Source organism: Schistocerca gregaria, chromosome 9 (assembly GCF_023897955.1).
Source record: "Schistocerca gregaria isolate iqSchGreg1 chromosome 9, iqSchGreg1.2, whole genome shotgun sequence".
NCBI classification, from domain to species: domain Eukaryota; kingdom Metazoa; phylum Arthropoda; class Insecta; order Orthoptera; family Acrididae; genus Schistocerca; species Schistocerca gregaria.
This window is the reverse complement of record NC_064928.1, coordinates 237,381,579-237,409,380: the sequence shown is the minus strand read 5'-3', so window position 1 is coordinate 237,409,380 and position 27,802 is coordinate 237,381,579. Positions and strand designations below refer to the sequence as shown.

At 40.3% G+C, this 27,802-nt stretch overlaps 1 protein-coding gene across 5 annotated transcripts in view; it reads left to right on the top strand.

Moving 5' to 3' along the window:
* Positions 1 to 27,802, top strand: part of LOC126291656 (nuclear RNA export factor 1-like) — a 190,704-nt gene that overhangs the window by 139,694 nt on the left and 23,208 nt on the right. For all 5 annotated transcript variants that reach the window (XR_007551835.1, XR_007551834.1, XM_049985228.1 and 2 more), the window contains 2 exons: positions 15,444 to 15,612; positions 17,284 to 17,454. Coding sequence is in view for 3 of the 5 variants with exons in the window: in XM_049985228.1 (XP_049841185.1) it covers positions 15,444 to 15,612; positions 17,284 to 17,454 (340 nt within the window). In the remaining 2 variants the exon portion in view is untranslated. The remainder of the gene's footprint in view (positions 1 to 15,443; positions 15,613 to 17,283; positions 17,455 to 27,802) is intronic.

Here is a 27,802-nt window from a genome sequence, read left to right as displayed (position 1 = left end):
CTAGAAAAAAGGTGGTGTTGCAAAATGCGTGAACTACAGTATTGCAGTGCTCTTGTTGTTAAGAAGAATGATGCTATGTTGAACAGACACTGCGGTGACTATACCCATTATGAAATATGTGAAATGTATTCTCAGCTGCAAATACAACCAACCAGCAGCTGTGTAAGGAAATGAAGACGATGAAAATTTGTGGCAGACTGAGACTGAAAACTGGATTTCTTACTGTATGCAAGTGATTTCCTTAGCTGCTTTGGCTATCTGTGCACAACTCACAGTCAGACCTATACTTCCATATGGCATCGTTTCTGCATTACTACCTGTAATTTTACACATGTTATGTAGTTCCTATACGGGGGATGACATTTTATGAATCCCACGATGAGTCTACAACTGCCGCTGTGAATCACAGCTGTGATTCGTCAACCTGCAACAACAGCAGTGTCTATAGTGCACTCATTTGTGGTGACACAGTGTGACCTACACACTGAGCCAGCTTTCTTTAGAGTGTCATGACTAGCTGTGTTGCAGCATTAAGCTGAGTTTAATTGAACATGTGTTATCATAGACATTGTATGCTGTGGTGATGATGAGAAGAATGGATGCAGATGTTCCATACAAAATCAGAATGTGACAATTGAGAAAATAAAATCCGAATTTAGAAATGAAACAAAAATGACAAAATACCATACTGACAGCAAATCGGTGAGTCACATAATGAAAAGCAAGAAATCCAAGCATACTGCAGTTATAGACGGCACTTTCCACCTTACCAGAGGACCTAAATTTGGAAGTATTGAAACAACTGAAGCAGTACAATTTAGTTCAAAATGAAGACAATGAGCAGTTAGAGATGTGAACAGGGACTTGAAACAATTAAAAGAATTAGTTAAGCCAAAAATTAACAAAATAAACAAATTTTAGGTACTCCAGTAAGGATAACCACATTGGAACAAATCAAAGATTCAGATGTAGCCACTATTCCCGGCTCTTCACATGCTAATTTGGAGGAGCATGTAGTTGACTCAGTCAGTAATAAAGCACAAGAAAGAACTGAATCGTCTTTAGATACACTTCACTCTCTGTGTGTTCTGCATTAGAATGAACTACAGAAAATTTGGGGCAAATTACTAAGATTAAGGATAAGTTTAAGAAGGAGTTAATAAAAGAAAGTGTAGTGGTGACAGTGGACTGTCAGCTGAGATGATAGAGGAGATGCAGCTGGGAAATGGAATTAGTCTATGCAAACAATTTCCTAAATTTAAACCAGATGGGGAGTTTCATCATACATATTTTTTGTTAACGGTATTTAATAAGTCTGTACACAAGTGATGGGATGATTCAAAGAGGATTTATTTCCCACCAAGTTATTTAGAGGGGAACTACTTTCAGCTTTAGATTTCTGTATTGCAGTCTCTTAATTCAATCCCTACCTTCTTTAGAACTGTAATTACTCTTAACTATCCTATATTTCATTACTGATGCAGTGATGCATTAGTATCTGCCGAACAGTAGAAATTGACAAATTTTAGCCAGCAATTACACAGTGATTAACTTTCTCTACTTGGAGGGCCTTCATGAAGAATGATTGATGGTAGGGCACTGAAATTTTTTGGAAACATTGTAAGGACATGTGGGAAATAAATAACAAATACACTATGGATAAAATCACATTCCACTTTCCCCACAAGAGGATAACATTTGTTAATTGCATACCACGTTTATGTTCCAGGTTACAAATATTACTCATTGTGGCAAACACCTGCATCTGCGACAGCCTGGAACTCCACTAGAGATATCGTTTCACTATTGCTCACAGTGTTTTTCGAGTGGTGGACTGTGGAATATTTATCTGTTGTGATGCTGCCAATGAACAACTTGAAGATTACACATCATGCCCAGCATTCTCAGCTATGGGAACAGTAACCTCTTCAACAATTTGTGGTGCAGTTGGCCGTCGGTCTCTTCACGGAGCAATCGCAAACTGCCAGTTAATTCGAAATTCTGAATCGTGTTCTCCAGTCCCGGTGCGTAAAGAGGATCTCTCCATATTCCTTTAATGCATTGAAACTTGTGAAGAGCAACAGCATTATTGCCATTGTTTTGATAAAACAGCTCTATGAATAAAAGCTTGCTCACCTTGTCCAGAGCCATGTGGACCGTCTGCAGCTGTAATGCACACTGATGCTTCCTACATCAGAGTACTAGCACCGGAGCCTAACGGCAAGTCGGGACACTAACACTACTAACACTGCACATCCTACAGCACACAGTCTGAACATCATTCCTACCCGTACCCTAAGATAGCAAAAGCTTAATTATAACCACCCTGTAGACTGTAGAACTTAGGTGAGTTATTTTTTCTGTGCAAGTGGAGGTGGGTGTTAGCTCCATCACTTTTGGAAGGGGGAATCAAAGAGCATAAACTCTTAGCTATGAGAAAAATATAAAGATAATGGGCTAAGATCCAGGTATGACTATTTAAGCATAAAAGAGGAGGGCATTTGATGAAACACAAAACAGGAGGGTATTCAGAGTTACAGGAGCAAGTGACTGTACAGAGGAGCAAAATAAGTACAGTACTTGAGACAGACTGAAAACCAGCTATGAATATCGGCTATGGTAGGAGTAGGTTATCTCAATATACACGCATAGAAGGAGAAAGTAGAGTTGTAAATGCTGTTAACACAATGTTGTCCCTTAATTTGTGTGTGTGTGTGTATAGTGTGTTGGTAAGAAGGAAAAGTAAGATACACTATTACTGTGGAAAAGTAATCTTTCTGTGGAAAGATGTGTATCTTGATGGTTACTATGTTTGAAAAGTCTGTGCAAAAATAAAAACTACTTACATGTTCCTTTGAGAGTTATACACTTTGTCCAATGCTGTTCTAATTTGTTGATCCCTTCCGAATATTAGGAATTGTCCAAGTCTGCAAAATGCTATTAGTTGCTGCAATCACCTCCTCGTTTGAAAAAAATCTTTGTCCCCCCAACAATTTCTTCAAATTGAGGAACAAATAGTAGTCCGAGGGAGCCAAGTCTAGAGAATAGGGGGGATGTGAAACGAGTTGGAATCCTATTTCCATTAATTTTGCGACCACAGCTGTTGAGGTGTGTGCTGATGCATTGTCGTGATGGAAAAGGACTTTTTTGCAGTCCAATCAGCGGCATTTTCCTTGCAGCTCAGTTTTCAAACGGTCCAATAACGATGAATAATATGCACCTGTAATAGTTTCACCCTTTCCCATATAGTTGATGAGGATTATCCCTTGCAAATCCCAAAAGACAGTCGCCATAACCTTTCTGGCCGAAGCAATGGTCTTCGCCTTTTTTGATGCAGATTCTTCCTTGGAAAAACCATTGTTTAGATTGTTATTTGGTCGCAGGAGTATAATAATGTAACAATGTTTCATCCACAGTGACGAAATGATGCTTAAAGTTCTGCAGATTCTTCCTGAACAGTTGCAAACCATTATTGCAACACTTCACATGATTCCATTTTTGGTCAAGCGTGAGTAATCGTGGAATGCATAGATTTCTTGTGTCCAAATGTTTATGAAAATAGTATGTACCCATTCATTCGAGATGCCCATAGTACTAGCAATATCATGCGCCTTAATTCTTCTGTCATCCATCACCATATCATGGATTTTATCAATGATTTCTGGAGTCGTAACCTCCACAGGGCATCCAAAATGTTCAGCGTCACTTGTGCCCATATGGCCACTCCGAAAATTTTGAAACTTCTTATAAACTGTTGTAATCTAAGGTGCAGAGTCACTGTAATGCTTATCAACCTTCTCTTTAGTCTCCTGAGGTGTTTTGCCTTTCATGAAGTAGTGACAATCACTTGACTTCCTTGATTCACACGAATGCCAAACACAAAGAAATAGACCAATATGGCTGAAACATGGTGTGCATTCTTTCCAAATATGCTACTAACTAAACTTGACCTCGATACGCGCCGGTGGTGCCATTTCTCGGACTTTGCACGGACTTTTTAAATGCCCCTGTACATAAATTGATACTGTTGGTTTCAAGGTTTCTCTAAAGTTGCAGAGTAGTTGAATTTGCCTGAGTTTGTTAATGTGTTCCATATACCCATTTGAAGATGTCATAATAAAGAAGTGAATTTTTCATGCTATTCTTCAGGTTTGGAAAAATAGGTAACTGACTATAGAATGCCCAACAGCAATGGTTCTTAACTGTTCCAAGTGTGTAACTCCTCTTGCTCAGTGGCAGTTTTATGAATGCTGAAAGTGTCTGATGATGAAACTGTCATATAATAATGGATGTTGTGTTCTCTGTAACAACTAAACAGGCAATATCCCAGTATAGCTCCATGTTTTCTAGTCTCATATACTCTTCTTAGAGGAATCCCCTTTTTTTTTTCTTTTTAATTTTTATTTGAGATGGTAAATGATATCGTTAGGTTTATAAGAATCTTCTATGGGAAGTTTTGGGTAATTTAGTCCATGGAATTTGTTTAATTTGAATGTGGAGTTTACAAAGGCAAAGGTAATTGCTGTATCATGTTGCTACCTTCTTCACTTGGCTTCACTAGTAAGATGTATAGGACTAGTTTTTGGGAACTGTATGGGTGAAACTGGGGAAGATTGTTGTGTAGGGTATGCCAAACATCTTCATTCTCCAGCTCCTTGGCAAAGAAGCTGTTAGAAATGAAATTGTGGGTTGGAGGTAGTGAGGGAGGGGGAGTATCAGTCTTTGGGGTCTATTTATTAAAACCTTTATTCATAGGCTTGCCTAGGGCTTAGCATTACAGTGTTTCCCGAAAATATTATGAGGATGGCTGGAAAAGCCTTAATTCTGCAAGAAATATATTTGATTAGATGAAATATGAATGATTAGACTAAATGGCTATTGGTCTGTAGATACTGGTAATGATTAGTAGTTCATTAGATAAAACAAAGAAACATTGTAAAACAGTTTAATGATGAAACTTCCTGGCAGATTAAAACTGTGAACTCGGGACCTTAGAATTTCGCGGGCAAGTGCTCTACCGACTGAGCTACCCAAGCACGACTCACGCCCCGTCCTCACAGCTTTACATGTGCCAGTACCTCGTCTCCTGCCTTCCAAACTTCATGGAAGGCAAACATGGCTTAGCCACAGCCTGGGGGATGTTTCTAGAATGAAATTTTCACTCTACAGTGGAGTGTGCACTGATATGAAACTTCCTGGAAGATTAAAACTGTGTGCCGCACCGAGACTCTAACTCGGGAACTTTGCCTTTCGTGGGGAAGTGCTCTATCAACTGAGCTACCCGAGCGCGACTCACGCCCCGTCTTCACAGCTTTACTTCTGCCAGTACCTCGTCTCCTACCTTCCAAAGTTTACAGAAGCTCTCCTGCGAACGTTGCAGAACTACCACTCCTGAAAGAAAGGTTTCAAGTCTCGGTACGGCACACAGTTTTAATGTGCCAGGAAGTTTCATATCAGCGCACACTCTGCTGTAGAGTGAAAATTTCATTCTAGAAACATCCCCCCAGGCTGTGGCTAAGTCATGTCTCCGCAATATCCTTTCTTTCAGGAGTGCTAGTTCTGTAAGGCTCGTAGGAGAGTTTGTTGGTTTGTTTGGAAGGCAGGAGACGAGGTACTGGCAGAAGTAAAGCTGTGAGGGCGGGGCGTGAGTCGTGCTTGGGTAGCTCAGTCGGTAGAGCACTTGCCCGCAAAAGGCAACTGTCCCGAGCTCGAGTCTCGGTCCGGCACACAGTTTTAATCTGCCAGGAAGTTTCATATCAGCGCACACTCCGCTGTAGAGTGAATATTTCATTCTACAGTTTAATGATCATTGTTGGTAAAAAATATTTGTTAGCCGAGATCCTGTATCAACATCTGTGTCTACATATATACTGTGCAAGCCACCATATGTGTGTGGCAAAAAGCACTCTGTACCGCTACTATGTAATCAAATCTGTAATATTCAGAAATAGAATGAGGGGGAAATGACTATCTATATACCTCTGTGCAAACCATGGTGGCCTTACATAAAATGTACAGTGATAGCAGTAGAATTGTTCTGCAGTCAGCCTGAAATGCCAGTTCTCTACATTTCGTCAGTGTGCCCCTCGAAAATAAAGTTGCCATTTCCTCCTGGGAATCCCATTTGAGTTCTCAAAGCATCTCCGTAATACTTCTAACGTAGCAGTTACAAACCTAACAGCCCACCTCTGAATTCCTTCGATGTCTTCCTTTAGTGTGGACTCCAAATGCTTGGACAGTACCCAACAGTGGGTTGCACTAGTGTCCTTTATGCAGTCACCTTTACAGATGAACCACACTTCACTAAAATTCTTACAGTACCAAAGTCAACCATTCACCTTACTACAATCCTTACATGCTCATTCCATTTGATACTGCTTTTCAACTTTATATCTAGATATTTAATGGACATGACTGTGTGAGGCAGCACACTACTAATGCTGTGTTTGAACACACACGACTAATGCTGTATTTGAATACTGTGGGTTTGTTTTTCCTACTTACTTGTGTTAACTTGCATTTTTCTACATTTAGAGCTAGCTCTCATTCATCTCTAAGTTACGTTGTATCCTCCTACAGTCACTCAACAACGGCACCTTCCTGTACATCATAGCATCATTAACAAGCAGCTGCAGACTGCTGCTTACCTTGTCTGCCAGATCATTTATGTGTATAGAAAATATCAGCGGTCCTATCACATCTCCCTGGCACTCTCCTGACGATACCCTCGTCTTTGGCAAACACTTGCTGTCGAGAACAACATACTGGGCACCTTCGAGCCACTCACCTATCTGGGAACATATTCCATATGCTCGTACATTCATTATCAGTTTTCAGTAGTGGCTCTGAGTCATATATTTTTCGGAAACTAGGAATGTATAGTCATCCTGTTGCCCTTCAATCATAGTCCACACAGTATCATGTGAGAAAAGGCAAGCTGAGTTTCACACAAGCAATGCTTTCTAAAGCTGTGCTGATTTGTGAACAGAAGCTTTTCCCTCTCAAGGAAATTTATGATATTGGAACTGAGAAGATGTTCAAGGATTCTGTAACAAAACTGAAGTTAAGGATACTGGTCTGTAATTTTGCTGGTCCATTCTTTTATGCTTATTATATACAGAAGTCACCTGCACCTTTTTTCAGTCACTTGGGACTTTGCACTGGGTGAGAGATTTGCAATAAATATAAGCTAAGTAATGGGCCACTGCCATAGAGTACTCTGTGTACACTGCCATAGAGTACTCTGTGTAAAACTGAATTGGGATTCGATTAGGATCTGGCTATTTATTTCCTTTCTAGTCTTTCAGTTATTTCTCTAGACCAAGGTCTCTTATTACTATGTCCTCTGTACGGGAATCTATATGATGGTCAAACAACAGTATGTTTGTACTTTTCTCCTATGTGAACTTTTCTTAAATGTGAAATTTAAAATTTCAGCTTTACTTGTGGTACCTTTTACTGCTACAACAGACTGATCGAGTGACTAGACAGAAGCAGTAGACCCACTTAATGATTTTACGTAGGACCAGAATTTTCTCGGGTTCTCAGCAAGATCTGTTGCTGAAGTATGACAGTGATAGTTGTTCTAATCTTCACGCATCAATCTTTTTGCAGACGCATGTATTTCTATTAACTTTTGCCTGTTGTCCTTTGTGCATTTTGTTTTGAACCGTTGCGCATTCTGTTTTTGACTGAGACTGCAACAGCTTTTGCCTCCTATGTATCTTTTTCAAATTTCGTTGTTAGACAACGATCTTGCAGGGTAGTGCAGTGGTTAGCACACTGAACTTGCATTTGGGAGGGCAGCACTTCAAATCTGAGTCCGGCCATCCTGATTTAGATTTTCTGTCATTTCCCCAAATTGCTCAAGGCAAATGCCACAGTGGTTTCTTTGAAAGGGCACGGCCGCTTTGCTTCTCCAGCCTTCCATAGTCCAAGCTTGTGTTCCTTCTCTAATGACCTCATTGTCAACGGGATATTAAACACTAATCTCCTCCTCTGTTAAATCATGGTAAGTCTTTTCCATCCTATATCCACTTACTTTGCATTCTCCAGAGTATGATGTGCAATCCATTTAATTTTTGCCTATAATTCCTCTATGTCCATCATACTGAAACTAAATGATATCAATTCATTGTCTAAGTGGGATGCTAACAGCCGTCTCTCTGCTCTTTCTAGCAGAAATACTCTCCGTAGTAAAAGAATAAGTACTTGGTAGAAATTCTGAGAAATTTAATCAAAGTGAAGTAGAGACTAATACATGCCTATGATTGATATTCATTGTGGGACATTCAGTGTATAATAAAGTTGAATAAGTATATTTGTTACAAGTTAGATACAATTACAGCTGTGATTATACATTATACAGACATTAGATATTGATACTTGTAGTTGAGAAGATGGAAACTAGTTTTAACTGTAAATGTTTACTGTTTGGTTGGCATATCAAAGTAGTGTTGACATCGTTCACGTGAAGTGAGGAATGTTTGTGTAACATAAAGCTTATGTGAAAAGATTTTTTGCACAGGTATTTTCCGAACTGATGAATTGTGATCAGTAAGATAAAAAGTTTAGTTTTGTAATGAATTAATATAACCAACTGTTTGGATGTATATTTTGTTTGTGTGCACATATTACAAAACAGATGGACAAAGTGTATCTGCCAGCCAGGACAACGACAAACATCATACCACATTCGCAGTACCTGCCGAATGGACATTTCATTTTGTGTTGTGAGATCCTGACTAAGAAATACACTGGCAAACCATGGAGAAAGCGTAGCTATGACAATGCCGTGACATCACACAGACAAGAGAAAACTTGTTATACACTTACTCAGTTGAAATCTGTTAACTACTACAAACCAATTTTGAACTTAGTCCTTATCAATGTAATTGTGAGTTCTAAGTAATGAAGAAGCCTTGTAATTCATGGTCATTGTAGACAAGAGTACGATATATGATATATTGTTTATGAGAAGCACCATATTTATTTTGAGAGTTGGCTGTTGGGATTGTGCTCTTAACGTCCAGTAGTACATGCAGCATTTCAAGAAACAAAGTTCAATCAGAAATTATTGGTGAGTGTGGAGAAATAATAGAGTGTGCAGAAATAATAAGATGAGCAAGATTCAATACTAGCAAGTGGCAGCTCCTGATCACCTTTCACTTCACCACTCAACGTCATGGTAAGGAACCAGCAGAGAACGGCATTCTCTGAAATTTGTCTCTACCCAAATCTTGAGAAAACACACTATATTCATTGATATATGTGTTATGTCTCTTCTTTTGGCCACATGAGAAGGAAGAGACGTGACACATATATAAATAAATATAGTGTGTTTTCTGAAAATTTGGGAAGAGGCCGATTTCAAGAATGCTATGCCCTGCTGATTCTTTCTGACATGTTCGAAAGAACAGACACTACACATTCATAAATATATATGCGTTGATGGCTATTAAGATCACTCCAATGCAGGTCACATTCTGTTCCAAATTTGTGTGATAATCAGGGATTGGACAGGAACCGTGCTTGGGTGACCAAAATGGTAAAGGCAGCTGCTCACATTTGAGAACCGGCGTGGCAAAAACTTTCACTTGTAGTCACAGAATTCATTTCAGTGCCCGAGTGTGGCCAATGTTCAAATTTATATTTCATTTCACATTACATATTTAGCAAACAGAGTCATACCAACAGTTGATGTAGCACATAATGTAGCAATTGAACAGCAGTCAGTAAACAGTCAGTAAACAGAGTAAAATGCTCCAAACTTGTGGGTGAACTTACTAATGAAAAATAGTGGATTAGAATTATTCCCAGAGTACAACAGTTTATATGCTAGGAAGGTTTCTGTGAAAAGGACACAACGAATTTCCTACCTTAAACTTAGCTTGTAGTCTGTCTTTGATCAACTTGTCAACATAATACTAAACCCTTCCTTCTCTCCAAACCAGAAGCACTCAATTCTTCTTCCATGACTTTGTAAGTTTTGTACTCGTTCAACAGAAGTGGTATACGAGGACACGCTAAAGAGTAATGTCTCCAAATTTTTGTGTGAAAATTCTCAAAGCTTTTTAAATAAAACAAATGTTATTAAAAATCTTCATGAGTCACTGTTCCCAGAAGATCAAAATGCTGGAGGCAAATGTTCCATACTTTCTCACCAATTTAATTGTCCCCAGTGATCACTTTCGGTGCATGGGGGTGAAGTCACCAACAACCAGTTCCTTAGCCCGCTGCCCACAGTTTGACATTGGCCCGAGTTCTAGGCTTCCAACATGTTATTCCAGAATGCAGCACAGCCTTGAGCTCACCAGTCCACACAGTGCACAACTTGCGGCACTTGGTGGGCACCCCTCTCACCTCTTATCTCGAGCAGGAAAGCTACAAACCAGAATGTAGAGGTTGCAGTACAAATTTGGATATAAAGAAGCTTGTGCACAATAAAGCAAAACCAGTCCTTGAATGAAGACTTCAACATTAACAATAAATTGGACATTTTTTCCAGCAGCTATTAATAGCATCATTATACTAGGAAGAAAGAATGCTGAACACAATGTTGCCTTGTAAGTTATTTATTCACAGCTAGTTTCAATCGTAGACCATTATCACAGTGAAAACATTTTTCCAGTGGCATCATCACGTGACTTTAGATATGAACAAATGACACTGTTGAGTCAAAAATGTTCTTAAGCACATCTAGAGGCATGAATATTGTGTGATGTTGCCACTGTGAAAAAACGTTTCTACTGTGAAGATGGTCTATGTCCACAACCACTTGTGAATTAACCCTATCCACTCCATCGTCAAGTGGTGCTCGACACTGTGAATTTTGTTTTCTGCTCTGATATCAAGCTTCATTTGATGTGATTTTTCACGGCTGTCACATGCTCAATTCTGACAGTACTAGGCATCAATGGTGCTTAGTGCAGCCATTTAGGGGAACCTGTGTTAATTCAGTGTCAATCTGTTGCAACTGTGCTGAAACGAATGGTAGAATTATTACATTCAAGTTTGCGCATGTGCAATGGCTAATTCCTCACATTCAGTTCTTCCTGAGTAAGAGATTTTACAACATTTAAGGGAATCTCTTAAGTGACTATGATAGATACAGTGATACTGATGATGAGAGTGTTTCATTTATTAACAATTCTAGTGAAGATGACGATGAAAACCATGAAAATGTGCATTTTTCTGGTGATTCAGCAGAAGATTCTAAGCAAATGTGGAGTGAAAATGATTCTGAAGTTGCAAGTTTTTCTTTTGATGATTCAAAGTGTGGTTTTATCACTGAAACTGGTAGTGTTCCATTATCGCCAATTGGTTTCTTTCTGTTAATTTTTCCAGACAACCTATTTCAACAAATAGCAGACAAAACAATCACAAATAGCAGACCAAACAAACAGATAAGCTACAGAAAAAATATGTAAAGTGACGCCACTTCCACAACGTTCTGCATGATGGGACTGGAGAAATGTTACTAAGGAAGAAATGAAATGGTTCAAATGGCTCTGAGCACTATGGGACTTAACATCTATGGTCATCAGTCCCCTAGAACTTAGAACTACTTAAACCTAACTAACCTGAGGACACCACACAACACCCAGTCATCACGAGGCAGAGAAAATCCCTGACCCTGCCGGGAATCGAACCCGGGAACCCGGGCGTGGGAAGCGAGAACGCTACCGCACGACCACAAGCTGCGGACGAAGAAGCGAAATGGCCCCCATGATGTGCTACTGAATATGACATTACAAAAGTGTATGAACTTGCAGGACTTTTTTCAAGACTATGGTTACAATCATCTGACTTCCTTTCAGCATGTTTTACTCATAGAAAATTTATGAAAATTTTCTGGGCACTTCATGTTTCTAACCCAGAGAGTGCTACACACATCAAAACTTAGGTTCAGTCACGTCTGAATAAAGTAAAGAATGTGTCGGGTTACTTGTCTGGCAAGTTTATCAAAATTTATTGACCGTATAGGTATTTAACTTCTTATAAATATACAATATCATTCAAGAGTTGTGTGTGTACAATCCTCAAAAACCAACAACATGGGGACTCAGAGTTTATGTGATTTTGGATTCATCAAACAATTATATTTGCAGTTCGATACCCTTTTTTGACACTGTAACAATATAGTCATTGATTTGTCGGACTTGAATTTTTCTGAGAGAATATTTCTTCAATTGTTAGCTAATATCAGAAATGCTAAAGGGAAAAGAGAGTATCACTTGTACACTGACCATTTTTATACAGTTGTTGCATTAGCTGATGAACTTTTGAAACAGAATGCGCATCTCACATGAATGCTCCAGGCCAGCCACAAAAACCTTCAAGCTGCACTCGAGAAACGAGTTCTGTATCTGAAGAACCATCCACAATAACAAAATCGTGGTTCTGGCATGGCAAAATAAACGTACTGTCCTAATGCTTTCTACAAAAGGGAAGAAACAGTGAAACCAAATGTGATTATTGATATACGTTAGAGATGGGCGGAGTTGATCAATCTGACATTTTATTTCTGGTTATGATGCTCTAATGAAAGGTCTGAAATGGTGGCGAAAACTGTATGTAGTGGTTAATAAAAAAGTAAAAGAGAAGAGAAGAAAAGAAAAGACTGAAAATGTGGGAAGAAATGGTGAACAAAAAGGAGTTTTTAAAAATCATTAATGACTGTGAAAAAGAGAGAGAATGAAATGCAAATCGCACTTCGTATTACAGAAAAGTTATCGGACTTCATGATTCGGAAAAGTTATTGTTGGGGTGGTCCTTGTGGCATTTCTGACCAAAAGTCAAACCAATTTCCACTACAAAAATTATTTGAAAGAGAACAGAGAATAACAAAATGAGATTAACAGGGGGAAATGGCGTAGATAAGAGTTCATCCTTTACCATGTTAACATGTCTTCTCATGTGCGGCGTCCAGGTCTTGTTATCCCAAAAACTCCTGCTTCATTTCTGCGTGAAAAGTCGTAGCTGCTCCGAAATTTTGCAATAAATTTCATTGTCCAGGAATTACTGATGTATACAAATCAAAACCATCTTAACACTGAATAAAATGTATTTTACGTTGCTGCTCCCATCCTCCAAATTTCTTATAAACTTCCACAATACATCTTCACATCAATAAGTTTTTTCATCTTAATCCGACCAAGACTAGCTAATAAGTAAGTTAAGCTTCCGCTCTCAAGAGACAAAAAACGGATAGAAAACAAAAAGAGTTACAATTTTAGTGCCTTCATTTTCTTATATATTTTCTCTGCCGTCGAGCGCTTATACAACTGCGACAGTATAATTTATATGTAAGGGAATGAGTGTAGCGCAGCGAAATTCAAAGTCCCACTACAATAAAACACAACGAAATGGGTCAGGTTGCACAACTCACACCAACCCCCCTCCTGGTGGACTCTCACCACTCTTTATTATTTCATCAGATTCCAGCAGATGTTAATTTAAAGATGATGATATTTCCCATTTAGATCCTGTTATTTCTGTAGACTGTGGGTTGTACTCTTCGCTGTGAGATTGTATGAGGCATGCACTAAAATTAAGTGTGATAAATTGTTTAAAAATTGAAAAGGTGATAAACATTTAGATATTCACAGACTTACATATCAAATCTATTTTTCTATGCATTCTCTTTCGTTCTCAATGAACTTTGTGAGCCAAGAGATGAACTTTGTGACACCTTCATCATAAGTCTCCTGTCACCTCTTTGACCTACTTTATGATGGCATTCTAGACTTTACATCATCCATCCGTAAGCAACTTCAGTGAGATGAAAATCTGAAGGTGCCAGATCGGAGCAGTGTAGTCATCACAACAAATCATTTCTTCGCTTTGCCATCTCATCAGTCACACTTCAGGAATACTCACTACTTCATTCGTTATGAACATTCCTTTTGCCTACTTTAAACTCACAATAATACTTTTACACATTAGTATGATTCATTGAAAATCTATAATGGAGAATATCCTGTTGTTGTAAGAAACAGGATTATCAAAAATAGTTCAAATGGCTCTGAGCACTATGGGACTTCACATCGGAGGTCATCAGTCCCCTAGAACTTAGAACTACTTAAACCTAACTACCCTAAGGACATCACACACATCCATGCCCGAGGCAGGATTCGAACCTGCGACCATAGCAGTCGCGCGGTTCCAGACTGAAGCATCCAGAACCGCTTGGGCACCGCGGCCGGAAAACTGGATTATCCTCCTCAACTTGTGGTTGGAGAGATCTATAATCAAGACACTCATTTCAACATTCCATCACAACAAGAATTTTCATCTGATGGAGACAAATGAGTGTACATTCTACTGTAAAAAACTTGCCCTTGAATGCAGTGCTGCCAACTTTGTCAAAAAATTGCTTTAAGCATAGGAGACTCAGCACATTTCCTTTCTGGACATGCATCATACCATTCCTTCTTAATGCAGTAAATACTCATACTCCCAAACATCCCAGTACCTGTCTGAACCTCAGAATAAAATAAGCTGAGAAATTTCAAATGTGTCAAAATAATTGAGCCTCCTACACTTTTATAGTGCAGAAACTGACACACGGCCTCTCAGTTTTGCACATAGCAGTCAGAGTGTTAAGAAGGTGGATTCTTATAGTGACAGTGCACTGCATCTGCATATTAGATTTGTGGCTGGCAACAGGACCTTGCTTAAATAGAACAGCAGCAGTCATTTGGTAAACTAAACACAATGCAGTGAAACAATCTTAATGTTGATGTTGTGGGTACATTCTGAGACACTGTTCAAAAAAGTATGTAGGACTCTATAGGCTTGCAGAAGAGTAGAAAATTATAGTGAGAAATTATAGTTTTTGAAACCCTTTTTATTTCAGTTTAAAAAAGTTCTTTTATTCCTACTGGGATAATTTAGATTTAAATAATTGTATTGTGGATATGTAATTCATTGAAGTGAATGAAATAATCATTGGTCGAGGTCATAATAAGAACATCTCATGACTGTTACAATAAAATATACTAGAAAGTACAGAATCTAGTCATATAAAAGAATATGTAGGCCGCTGTTTGTGATCTAGTCATACTGATTGGATTATTCCTTGCTTTTCACAAATCATCCCAGACAAAGGCTGATTCTTTTTTTTTGTCATTATTCTTATCGTTTAGAAATTTGAGAGTTGCACAGCTGATTATTCTTACTAATTAAAATGGGCTTTGTAAGTTTATGGGTTATTCTGTGCTCATTTTTCAGCAACATAGAGGTCCATTTGAATAAAAATAAAAGTAATGTGAATCAGAGTTTATCTTCAATAATTTTGTGCAATAGATTTGTTATGTGACCCCATTGCTTGCAATTACGGTGCTAAATTAACTACTATTTATAAGCCCAAGTTGCCATTAGATGATCAAACTAGCTGGGTCATCTATTTCTGAAATGAAGCAAGGTTTCCTCGGTTCCAGATTGTCTGCTTACTTGGGTCAGTCCCGAAATCTGTTACGTTGCTCCAACATGAAAAAGGTGAGGGCTGCACTAACGCAAGGCTCAGAGGAGATCCTCGAAAGATTATCAAACCTACCCAATACGCAGCATGATCCCTACACCTTCACTGTGGATCTTACAGTGCACACGGTGAGTTACTCAGCTCCACTTGTTTATACACGATCACGGCACACAATCTCTCTCTCTCACACACACACACACACACACACACACACACACACACACACAGAGAGAGAGAGAGAGAGAGAGAGAGAGAGAGAGAGAGTGAGGGGGGGGGGGGAGTACCTATCAGTTCTTGACTGCTTCCCACCCCCTTTTTTTTTAATGATTTCACATCCAGAGCTATTTCTTCTTTTGCCGCTTTTTCTCTTTTTCTATGCAGCTCTATAGAATCTAGGATTCTTGCAAATTATTACTTTTTCCAATTATTACGGATTCTTGTATTTTAATCACTCTTCAAAACTTTTTTCACTAATACTTATTTTGTACACACCAAATAGTTTATGAGATAAAGCAGATATAATAAGTGAAAGCTGTTTTGTTAATTGCACCCCTGCTTTAAACTTGTGTGAAATTAGTAATAATAGTAAAGTAATAACTGGAGACAGTATCTTATGCTCTGAGACCATTGGACAGGCTAGTTGGTGACTACAACACTAACTTCTTCTTCCGCAGTACAACAGAAATTTAACCCCATTTAAATTATGTGTCACAGTACTTAACCATTTCTGAAGTTTATGTTCATCAATTCTAGCTACAGTTACTATCATTGGAACAGGTTTCAACAACTATTGATTCCTATGTGTCACTGTGTAAATGTGTAAAACAGTAAGACAGGAACTGTATACTCTATTGCAACTTCTTTAGCTGTTCAATGTTTGAAACTATTTCATAATGTGCTAGGAGTGTCATATCTCTGTACAGAGCTCATGGTAAAAAATTGTCTGTACTTACAAAGTCAAAGAAAAACTCTTAGAGGGGTAAGAGATTACTATCTGATCACGGAGTAGAGAAATAACAACAAGCCGTTAACCGTTTTCTCAGGTCTTAACGAAAGAGGTCGTGTAAAATGTACAAAATATAAACAGTCAGTCACTGGTATGAGTAATGTGATCTGGTGAGTTTACTTAAGTACTGTTTCCAACCACAAAATGTGTCTTATATGTGGAAATAACCAGAGAAAGTGTACAATCCAGAGAGACTTCTTCCAACTGTGAAAGCATTGTGGTGGCTGTGGTGGTGGTTGAGTAGTGGTTTAAATGATCACATTGTGGTTTTCAGTTAGCCATAAGACTGCATTGAAAGGGTAAGTTGTGTGTGAAACCCTTTTAGGTGGCAACATTCATTCAGTGGTGCAGTTGGTACTATATTTTTCCTGACCCTTACATATGTGCACCATATGTATCATGTGATAGCTCATTCTCTGGAAAACATATGCCTCTAAAACATTCTCTGGTAAATTAACTGAGACATAATGATAAAGATGTTACTTTATTCCATATACAGTTATAATGACTGTGACAATGAAAATGGAAAAAACCACCCTACAAACTGAAATATCAAAACGTAATCTTGGCCTGTAATATTTTTGAATGCTATGGGAATGGGTGGGTGCTATTGGTACACATACTGTTTTATGTGCACAGTATGTGGTGTACAGAATACATGTGCAGGCTACTGTAGATACAGGCTTGGTGTATTTTTGATGAGATACACTTAGGGCTTGTCATTTTTCTAAAGCTTAAATTACCATTTAATGATGAAAATTATGTGAAAAATTCTGTGTTCTTTCTCCCTCAGCCGAAGTTCACCATACTGACAGTGACAGGTGTCTTCTGTGACATAACCAAGGAGAAAAGTTCTCACAGACATTTCACACGCACTTTTCTCCTTAAGGGTCAAGAAAATGAAGAATATCAAATTACTAATGATATCTTGTATATCTCAAATGCAAGTACACGAGAGGCAGAGGTAAGTGTGAGACACAAAATCATAATATATATATGTGTGTGTGTGTGTGTGTGTGTGTGTGTGTGTGTGTGTGTGTGTGTGTGTGTGTCCATCTGTCCGTCACTATTTCTTTAGTTATTATTATTTCTTTCTTATCTTAGACATTATGTCTGGTCAAAAGTAGGAAGTGACGCGGACGTTGATCAAGCGTGACTTCCTTTTAACTGTACGGTATATGTTATATTGCATTTAGGAACTTTCGGGTAATTGAACATGTATCAATAATCACGGATTTCTGTAGTTGTATATATAAGTTTGGATGTAGCTGTATTGCATTGATGTACTGGTGGATATTGTGTGGTATGACTCCTGTAGTTGATAGTGTAATTGGTATAATGTCAACTTTGTCCCGATGCCACATATCCTTGACTTCGCCACATATCCTTGACTTCCTCAGCCAGTTGGATGTATTTTTCAATTTTTTCTCCTATTTTCTTTTGTATTTTGTTGTAGTGTGTATGAATATTTCGATTAGTTGTGTTAATTTCTTCTTTTTATTGGTGAGTATGATGTCAGGTTTGTTATGTGGTGTTGTTTTATCTGTTATAATGGTTCTGTTCCAGTATAATTTGTATTCATCATTCTCCAGTACATTTTGTGGTGCATACTTGTATGTGGGAACGTGTTGTTTTATAAGTTTATGTTGTAAGGCAAGCTGTTGATGTATTATTTTTGCTACATTGTCATGTCTTCTGGGGTATTCTGCATTTGCTAGTATTGTACATCCGCTTGTGATGTGATCGACTGTTTCTATTTGTTGTTTGCAAAGTCTGCTTTTATCTGTTGTGGTATTGGGATCTTTAATAATATGCTTGCTGTAATATCTGGTGTTTATTGTTTGATCCTGTATTGCAATTATGAATCCTTCCGTCTCACTGTATATATTGCCTTTTCTTAGCCATGTGTTGGATGCGTCTTGATCAATGTGTGGCTTTGTTAGATGATGCGGACGCTTGCCATGTAGTGTTTTCTTTTTCCATATTTACTTTCTTCGTATCTGTTGATGTTATGTGATCTAAAGGGTTGTAGAAGTGGTTATGAAATTGCAGTGGTGTAGCCGATGTATTTATATGAGTGATTGCTTTGTGTATTTTGCTAGTTTCTGCTCGTTCTAGAAAGAATTTTCTTAAATTGTCTACCTGTCCATAATGTAGGTTTTTTATGTCGATAAATCCCCTTCCTCCTTCCTTTCTGCTCAATGTGAATCTTTCTGTTGCTGAATGTATGTGATGTATTCTATATTTGTGGCATTGTGATCGTGTAAGTGTGTTGAGTGCTTCTAGGTCTGTGTTACTCCATTTCACTACTCTAAAAGAGTAGGTCAATATTGGTAAGCATAAGTATTTATAGCTTTTGTTTTGTTTCTTGCTGTCAATTCTGTTTTCAGTAGCCGGCCGCGGTGGTCTAGCGGTTCTAGGCGCTCAGTCCGGGACCGCGCGACTGCTACGGTCGCAGGTTCGAATCCTGCCTCGGGCATGGATGTGTGTGATGTCCTTAGGTTAGTTAGGTTTAAGTAGTTCTAAGTTCTAGGGGACTGATGACCACAGATGTTAAGTCCCATAGTGCTCAGAGCCATTTGTTTTCAGTATTTTTGTTAGTCTTCGTCTATATTTTTCTTTTAGTTCTTCTTTAATATTTGTATTATCTATTCCTATTTTTTGTCTGTATCCTAGATATTTATAGGCATCTGTTTTTCCCATCACTTCTATGCAGTCGCTGTGGTTATCCAATATGTAATCTTCTTGTTTAGTGTGTTTTCCCTTGACTATGCTATTTTTCTTACATTTGTCTGTTCCAAAAGCCATATTTATATCATTGCTGAATACTTCTGTTATCTTTAGTAATTGGTTGAGTTGTTGATTTGTTGCTGCCAGTAGTTTTAGATCATCCATGTATAGCAAATGTGTGATTTTGTGTGGGTATATTCCAGTAATATTGTATCCATAATTTGTATTATTTAGCATGTTGGATAGTGGGTTCAGAGCAAGGCAGAACCAGAAAGGACTTGATGAGTCTCCTTGGTATATTCCACACTTAATCTGTATTGGCTGTGATGTGATATTATTTGAATTTGTTTGGATATTAAGTGTGGTTTTCCAATTTTTCATTACTATGTATAGGAACTGTATCAATTTAGGATCTACTTTGTATATTTCCAATATTTGTAGTAACCATGAGTGGGGTACACTATCAAAAGCTTTTCGGTAATCAATGTATGCGTAGTGTAGTGACCTTTGTTTAGTTTTAGCTTGATATGTCACCTCTGCATCTATTATCAGTTGCTCTTTACATCCTCGTGCTCCTTTGCAACAGCCTTTTTGTTCTTCATTTATAATTTTGTTCTGTGTTGTATGTGTCATTAATTTCTGTGTAAGTTAATATTTTGTATATTGTTGGTAGGCATGTTGTGGGACAGTATTTAGCTGGGTTTGCTTGATCTTTAGGTTTCATGTAAGTTATTCCATGTGTAAGTGTATCAGGGAATGTGTATGGGCCTGCAATGTAACTGTTAAATAATTTAGTTAGATGTGAATGTGTTGAGGTGAACTTCTTTAGCCAGAAATTTGCTATTTTATCTTTTCCAGGAGCTTTCCAATTGTGAGTAGAATTAATTGCTGTGGTGACTTCATGTTGCAAAATTATCACTTCAGGCATTTGTGGTATCATCTTGTATGTGTCTGTTTCTGCTTCTATCCACTGTGTATGCCTGTTATGTTGTACCAGGTTTGACCATATGTTGCTCCAGAAGTGTTCCATGTCTGTTATGTTTGGTGGATTGTCTATTTTAATGTGTTTGTTATCTATTGTCTGGTAAAATTTCTTTTGGTTTGTGTTGAATGTCGTATCTTAGGAGTCCCTGGTTTGTTAGTTAGAGGTGGGACTCCGTCACCTCCAAAGGTCCGAGGCACAAAGTTAGAACAGGTGGACGGTTTCAAGTACTTAGGATGCATATTCTCACAGGATGGCAACATAGTGAAAGAACTGGAAGCAAGGTGTAGCAAAGCCAATGCAGTGAGCGCTCAGCTACGATCTACTCTCTTCTGCAAGAAGGAAGTCAGTACCAAGACTAAGTTATCTGCGCACCGTTCAATCTTTCGACTAACTTTGTTGTATGGGAACGAAAGCTGGGTGGATTCAGGTTACCTTATCAACAAGGTTGAGGTTACGGATATGAAAGAAGCTAGGATGATTGCAGGTACTAGTAGATGGGAACAATGGCAGGAGGGTGCTCGCAATGAGGAAATCAAAGAAAAACTGGGAATGAACTCTATAGATGTAGCAGTCAGGGCGAACAGGCTTAGATGGTGGGGTCATGTTACACGCATGGGAGAAGCAAGGTTACCCAAGAGACTCATGGGTTCAGCAGTAGAGGGTAGGAGGAGTCGGGGCAGACCAAGGAGAAGGTACCTGGATTCGGTTAGGAATGATTTTGAAGTAATAGGTTTAACATCAGAAGAGGCACCAATGTTAGCACTGAATAGGGGATAATGGAGGAATTTTATAAGGGGGCTATGCTCCAGACTGATCGCTGAAAGGCATAATCAGTCTTAAATGATGATGATGATGACGATGATGTGTTGAATGTTTGGTTTTGTTTCCTTCTATTTTCACTTTTTTTGTATCTTCTTTGTATCTTTTGTATCTTCTAAGTCATTTGGCCAATGCTTGTAATTTCTGCTTCTTTTCATCTAATTGCTCTATCACTTCTTGTTGTGAGATTTTACCCAACCCTTTTTGGTTTTTTTTTTTCTGACATTTGATGTCTTAAAAATTGTGTTAGCTGTCCAATGTCTTTTCTCAGTTTTTCTATTCTGATCTGTAGCCTCTGTTGCCATGCTAGTTTTGTGGGTTTCTTATGTGTGTTGGTTGGTTCTGATCTCTGCCTAGTGTGTATATTTAGAATAGTGAGTGTTCCTATATAAACCAGAAGTTGTAACTCTTTTCTATAGTGGTGTTTTCATTTATTTTGTTGTGTATGATTGTGTTGATAGTTTTTATTGTTGTTTCGACTTGTGGGTTATTTGGCGGTCTATGCAAGAATGGTCTAATGTCTGTATTTGTGTCTTTGTATTCTATATATGTCAGCTGAAATTTTTCTTCTATATCTAACATGTGTGTCACTTCGTGTTCTATTTGTACTTGTTCTGGTGGCAGTCTTAAGATTTCGTTTTCCTCTGATTGTTTAATTGATGCGTGTTGTTCTTTGTTTGTTTGCTCTGGGATGTGTGAGTCCATTACTGTATTTTCTTCTTCTTCTGATTGCACATTATTTTGTTCCAGTATTTGTTGTACTTGTTGTTTGATGTTTTCTAATTCTGACTGGGGTATCCTGTTATTTTTGATTATTACACGTATCTGATCAGCTAGTCATTGTTCTGTTAAAAATTTTAATGCTGGGTATCTGGTAATAAATGTTGTGTATACTTGTGATCTGTATCCAGTTGTGTTGGTTCCTAGGTTTGTTGCTTGGTAATAACAGAACATGAGGTGTCGATTAACTTCATCTGACCATCTCATCCTCTGTCTTTGTTTTCCTTCTAGGGTGGTTGCAGGAAGCATATCCTGCAAAACACCTCTGTTTGGATTTAAATCATTTTCCAGTTGGTTAGCAGTGTCGTTACCATTGTGGGCGGGCATAGGGTTCAAGCGTCATCCCTGACCATGACGGCGCTTGTCTGAGGCTTCTTTAGTTGTGTCCTGAACCAACTAATCGCACTAAAAGGGGGGTTAGCCCTATTAGTGGTTTGTTCTTTTCGTCGCCTTTTACGACGGGCTGAACATACCGGAGGCCTATTCTTTTCCCGGGCCTCCACGGGGATTATTATTATTATTATTATTATTATTATTATTATTCCACTCATACACTGACAAGCGGATATAATATATAAATATATTAACTTCAGCTTCTAAAGTGATATTGATGTCTCAAGACGGCCGGCCATTTAAAAAATGTGTAAATGACTTAGTAAACAATTTTAACAAACCTATTTGTCCTATTCTTAACTCTGCAGTGTCACAAAAAATGTGTCCAGATCCACACTTTCTAGGCCTACATTTGTGTGCCTCCTGTTGTGTTCTGCGGATGGCAGAAAAGAACTAACATTCAATTTGAACACACTTTCTTGCAATTGAAGGAAAAATGCCTTCTCAGCATACACAAGTCTTAAACACAAAGACACAAAGAGAGAGAGAGAGAGAGAGAGAGAGAGAGAGAGAGAGAGAGAGAGAACCACAACTCTGTGGTAGCAAAACATATAAGGATACAAGACGATGGAGAAAAATACTGACCAAAACTAGTCTACAAAATACAATGTGCTACTACAAGGCTACGGCGAGTGAATACAAGGCTAGGGCCTCCATAAGTACTGGCTGGAGCTGTTCCTAGCAGTTGGTCAACACTGCGGGTCTGACAGTCCAGGCGTGCTTATAAAGCCGGGTCGACGGAGTGCTACATCAGTCATATGAGTTTCGATTGATGGAACACTGTCACATGTTGCCTGGTGAAGTAGTTCCATGTTTGTTTTGAAAGTCTGTTACTGTTTCTATCCACTGGCAATGTTTCTCTCCGTGCTGCTGAAAGGGGGTTAGAAACCCATCTTGCGTGTCGGTTCTGCAGGTCCTCTGACAATAAGCGGCCGCTGCACCATTTCACCCCGTGAGGAAAAAAATACACAGCACCACAAACGTCCATAGGAATAGGGGCATCCCGGTCAATGTCCATGGGCTCATGGCCGGCAGGGACAGGAGGAAGTGACACAGCTGGGGGAGCTGGCAACGGAGACTGCGGCTGAGGCGGAGGCAGAAGTGGAGGTTTCACCACAGGGTGGTTGGCAATAGTCACTGGCAGCTCCTCTGGGGCATCGTGGTCCACCAGATGGGTAGCTCCACCCAGTGGCCGGTGGAACCGTCGGCCCACCAGAGAGGTACAATCACCCGGCCGCAGAGCTCGGTGATGATGGCAGGCACCCAGTGCCCCCGTGGATGAGAAAATGTCCGTGCCCAAATTTCCTGCCCAACGTGAAAGGAGTGGTTTGGCATGTGGGTGGGAGGGTGAGAAGCCTCGGGAACCAGGACTGATAAGGGGGAGCGGAATGGTCAACCGTGAAGTATCTCTGCTGGACTTGTACCGGCCTGGGGTCAGTGCAGCACGTATCCAAGAAAAGAAGCATGGCCTCAAGAAAAGAAGCATGGCCTCCTCCAGCGGATGATGGCACAGCAGCTTATCGAGCTGGGTCTTGAATGTTTGCACAAAAGATTCCGCCTGGCCATTTGATGCAGGGTGAAATGGGGCGGTATGGACTAGGGAAATTCCGTTGATACTACAGAATTGCTTAAACTCTGTCAGAGTAAACTGTGGACAATTATCTGTAACAATCATTTTGGGGATTCCCTCGACAGCAAAGAGGCGCTGGAGAACTTTGATAGTTTCAGCAGAAGCGGTGTTCATCATGCGGGAGACATAAGCGTATCCCGAACTGGAGTCAATCAGTATGAGCCATTGGGAACCACGAAATGGCCCTACGAAATCCAAATGGAGACGTTCCCACGGAGTGGCAGCATCCGGCCATGAAAAATACTCGCGTGGGGGTGCTGTGTGAAGTGTTCGGCATGTGGCACAGGCTGACACAATGGAGGCAGTGTCTTTATCCATACCACGCCAATAAAGGTGTCACCAGGCCAGCTGTTTGGTGAGGATGATGCCTGCCCCAATAGCCAGGGTGGAGAAGGTCAAGGACACGGCACTGCGACGAATGTGGTATGACCACCTGGGGAACGTCAAAATCACTATGCAAAAAGATAACGCCACTGCGGATAAAGAGACTGTGCCGATGATCTCAAAAGTGCTGGACATCTGCATTGTGGATGCTATGATGGCTGGTCGGCCAACCTGCAGCGATTTGGCAGCAAAGAGCTTGCAGTGTCTGATCCTGAGCGGTAGCCCACCGGCCTGAATGGACATCCAACAGGAGCGCGTCCAGAGCCGCGTCCACATCCGGATCCGTGTGGAAACAAACCAAGGGGGAAGCATCAAACTCACGGACTGCCCTTGCAGACAGCCAGGACAGAAAACCAGCATTTGCGAGCCATTCAGTCGAATGTCGCCAGTAAGAGCGCCGAGTGCTGTAGGTGATGCGCTGTCCAGGTGGGCACTGCAGCACCCGGGTGAAACAAAGAAACCAAAGGTTTATGATCGGTCTGCAGTGTGAAATGATGACCATACACAAAATTGTAGAACTTAGTCAAAGCAAAAACCAGCGCGAAAGCTTCCTTTTCAATTTGACTACAGTTGGTTTGAGTGTCAATCAATTTTTTGGATGTGAAAACCACTGGCCTCTCGACACTGTCGACCACTTTTGAGGGGACTGCCCCCAGGCCGTAGCGTAGTCTGAGGCATGGGTTGTCATGATGAGGGGCAGGGAAGGTTCGTAAGTGGCCAGACAAGGAGGGCGGGAGAGAGCTGACTTGAGACACGTGAAAGCCAGCTCACATGCTGTGTCCCAAACCCAACACGCACCCTTGTGGAATAACCCAGTCAGGGGTGCCAAAATCTCGGTGTGGAGTATAAAATGCCGATAATAGTTGATTTGACCGAAGATGGAGTGCAATTGGTTCACGTTTGTGGGAGGAGACAGGTTTTGCATCACCTCGACATACTCCTTAGAGGTGTGTAGGCTGCAAACCCGAGATAGCTGACATCTTGCACAAAAAAGTCACACTTTTCTTTCCGGCAACGCAGGTTAGCCTCAGAATAAACCTGAAACAGCCGGTCCAGCTTGTCCGCGAAGTCCGCCGTGGATGAGACACTGACGATGATAATCGTCCAGATAATTGGCCATCCCAGGCACCTTGCTTGTGAGGCGTGCCAAATAACATTGGAAAATGGCAGGGGTGCTAGCAATGCCAAATGCGAGGCAGTCGTACCGGAAAAGACCACACTGAGTATTGAAGACTAGGATCTGCTGCGATTCCTTGTCCAATGGCAGCTGCAAATAAGCATGGCACGCAAATGAATTTTGGCAAAAACGGTCGAGCCCACAGACATTGAGTATGTCATCCACTGATGGGGCAGGATAGGCATCGATGATGGACTGAGAAGTGACCGTGAAAACGGTCGAGCCCGCAAGATGTCCGAGTATGTCATCCACCGATGGGACAGAATAGGCATCGGCGATAGACTGAGAATTGACCGCAGATACGTAGAGCACCATTTGGCTTCTCGATAGGCATCACGCAGCGACAGTGTGTGATGGGAGAAAGTATGCCTTCATCCTGTAAGCGATGGAGTTCCACCTGGAGCCTGTCTCGAAAAGCAAATGGGTCCAGGCGGGCCTTAAAGAAGATGAACTTGCAGTGAAACCCCCTCACGCCTGGTGTGGAGGATGAGAACAACGTGTCATATTTTCTGAGCAGTGGGGCGAGGAAGGTATCTGATTTGGGAATTGACACAGCTTGTACCGCATCTTGCACTGATAAACCCAGATGACCAAAAATGTCCATACCCAGAGGACTAGTAGCTCCAGGGGATGCGACCACCAAAAACTGAGCAGTGAAGGAACAACCATTGTAAGAGATTTGTGTGGAAAAAACACCATCGACGGATATAAAGTGATTACTGAAACTGCACAAGGCGCAAGTGTAGGGGGATGATGCTGGTGAGCCCAAATGTTTGTATGTGGCACCATCCGCAATAGAGAATGATGATACCATGTCAATTTGGAAGACCACCGGAATATGGTTAACCTCTGAGGTAATGAGAAAACAGGCACTCATCTGGGGAATGATGAGGAATACTTGGCCGACAAAGGAATTCGAGCCTTCCAAGTCCTGAGGTGACGATTCTTGACGAGCCTGTGCATCTGCAGGAAGCGTGGCATCAACACGGTGTTTTTGTGGAGCCTGACACACCGAGGCGGTGTGGTCCACTTGGCTGCAAGCCCTGCATCTTGCTCGCCAATGCAGACAATCCGACTGTTGGTGAGTCCGGAAGTTGGGTGAAAGACTTCCTGTCACAGAGTGGGCCAACAAATGAACAAGGCTCCCGCTCAGCGTTAGGCAACTGACATCATCATCATCATCATCATCATCATCATCATCATTTAAGACTGATTATGCCTTTCAGTGTTCAGTCTGGAGCATAGCTCCCCTTATATAATTCCTCTATGATCCCCTATTCAGTGCTAACATTGGTGCCTCTTCTGATGTTAAACCTACTACTTCAAAATCATTCCTATCCGAATCCAGGTACCTTCTCCTTGGTCTGACCGGACTCCTCCTACCCTCTACTGCTGAACTCATGAGTCTCTTGGGTAACCTTGCTTCTCCCGTGCGTGTAACATGACCCCACCATCTAAGCCTGTTTGCCCTGACTGCTACATCTGTAGAGTTCATTCCCAGTTTTTCTTTGATTTGCTCATTGTGGACACCCTCCTGCCATTGTTCCCATCTACTAGTACCTGCAATCATCCTAGCTTCTTTCATATCCGTAACCTCAACCTTGTTGATAAGGTAACCTGAATCCACTCAGCTTTCGCTCCCATACAACAAAGTTGGTCGAAAGATTGAACAGTGCACAGATAACTTAGTCTCGGTACTGACTTCCTTCTTGCAGAAGAGAGTAGATCGTAGCTGAGCACTCACTGCATTAGCTTTGCTACACCTCGCTTCCAGTTCTTTCACTATGTTGCCATCCTGTGAGAATATGCATCCTAAGTACTCCAAACCGCCCACTTGTTCAAACTTTATTCCTCCTATTTGGCACTCAATCCATTTATATTTCTTTCCCACTGACATTACTTTCGTTTTGGAGATGCTAATTTTCATACCATAGTCCTTACATTTCTGATCTAGCTCTGAAATATTACTATGCAAACTTCAAATCGAATCTGCCATCACAATTAAGTCATCCGCATATGCAAGACTGCTTATTTTGTGTTCACATATCTTAATCTCACCCAGCCAGTCTATTGTTTTCAACATATGATCCATAAATAATATGAACAAAAGTGGAGACAGGTTGCAGCCTTGCCTTACCCCTGAAACTACTCTGAACCATGAACTCAATTTACCGTCAACTCTAACTGCTGCCTGACTATCCATGTAAAGACCTTTAATTACTTGAAAAAGTTTGCCTGCTATTCCATAATCTCGCAGAACAGACAATAACTTCCTCCTAGGAACCCAGTCATATGCCTTTTCTAGATCTATAAAGCATAGATACAATTCCCTGATCCACTCATAACACTTCTCCATTATTTGCCGTAAGCTGAAGATCTGGCCCTGACAACCTATAAGAGGCCTAAACCCATAC